General features: G+C 44.1%; 1 protein-coding gene across 1 annotated transcript; it reads right to left on the bottom strand.

The window, feature by feature from the left end:
- Nucleotides 1-132: 132 nt before the first annotated feature.
- On the bottom strand, nucleotides 133-769 carry LOC121940630 (poly(ADP-ribose) glycohydrolase-like; the record flags this gene model as incomplete). Its single annotated transcript, XM_042483347.1, has 4 exons — nucleotides 687-769; nucleotides 450-610; nucleotides 289-368; nucleotides 133-205 (listed from the first exon to the last, which is right to left on the bottom strand). Coding segments are annotated over exons 1-4 (320 nt in total), but the record flags the coding sequence as incomplete, so codon positions are not given.
- Nucleotides 770-877: the final 108 nt, after the last annotated feature.

The raw sequence follows: 877 nt of genomic DNA, 5'->3' as shown, positions 1-877 counted from the left end.
AGTATTTATCCTTTTTTCTCTCCATTAAATGATAATAATAAAAAAAAAATCAGATGAATAGAATAAAATTAAATAAAATAATTAGAATAATTGCAATAATTCATTTATTTCTTTTATAATTAGCAGTAGTACCTTCTCCAGTTGGGGATGTCGGTGTCTCTGAGGCAGCGTCTCTCAAACGTCACCAGTCCTCTTGGTTTCGTGTCTGTAAAACATCAACAGTCACAGATCTCAGTGAGACGTCTGACCGACAAACGGGAGGAAGAGGAGGTTCATCTTCAAACTCACTCTCGTCCGTCACCACACGGAAGTAATGCATGACGGCTCTCAGCTTCTCCTTCTTCCGACTGGTCCAGTTTCCAAAGAGACTGCACACACAGTCACAGAAGGGTTAACCAACACGGCGGGGGAGTTTTTTGGGGTTCGGGGTTCAGATGCTGTTTGCTGACCTGCTGAAGTTGATGGACGGGTAGTTGTGGTACTCTGCCGTGGCGTTGGACGCGTTGCGGTGAGGAAACGTGCAGAAGAAGGCGTTGGCGAGCAGACAGGAAATCTGAACCTGCGACAGAGTGATGCTCGCCGAGTGTCCGCTCTGAAGCAGCGGGACGGCCTGAAAACACGGACACGCACGTCACCATCATCATCATCATCATCATCATCATCATCATCATCAGTGAGTTTCGTACCTTCATCACATAACGAGGAAGCTTCAAAGCCAGCGCAGCTATCTTCGGAAACAGTTCGGAGAAGTAATTTTCTGTTTTCGGGACACACTGCAGAGAAAATGTGATTATTTATTATCACAGACAGTTTGACTACAATACTGATAACATTAATTTAACATTCAGATATTGTCTCTGATGGAAGACCAGATGTT

This window comes from Plectropomus leopardus, unplaced genomic scaffold (assembly GCF_008729295.1).
Source record: "Plectropomus leopardus isolate mb unplaced genomic scaffold, YSFRI_Pleo_2.0 unplaced_scaffold91341, whole genome shotgun sequence".
In the NCBI taxonomy this organism is placed as follows: domain Eukaryota; kingdom Metazoa; phylum Chordata; class Actinopteri; order Perciformes; family Serranidae; genus Plectropomus; species Plectropomus leopardus.
This window is presented reverse-complemented; position numbering and strand designations above follow the sequence as displayed.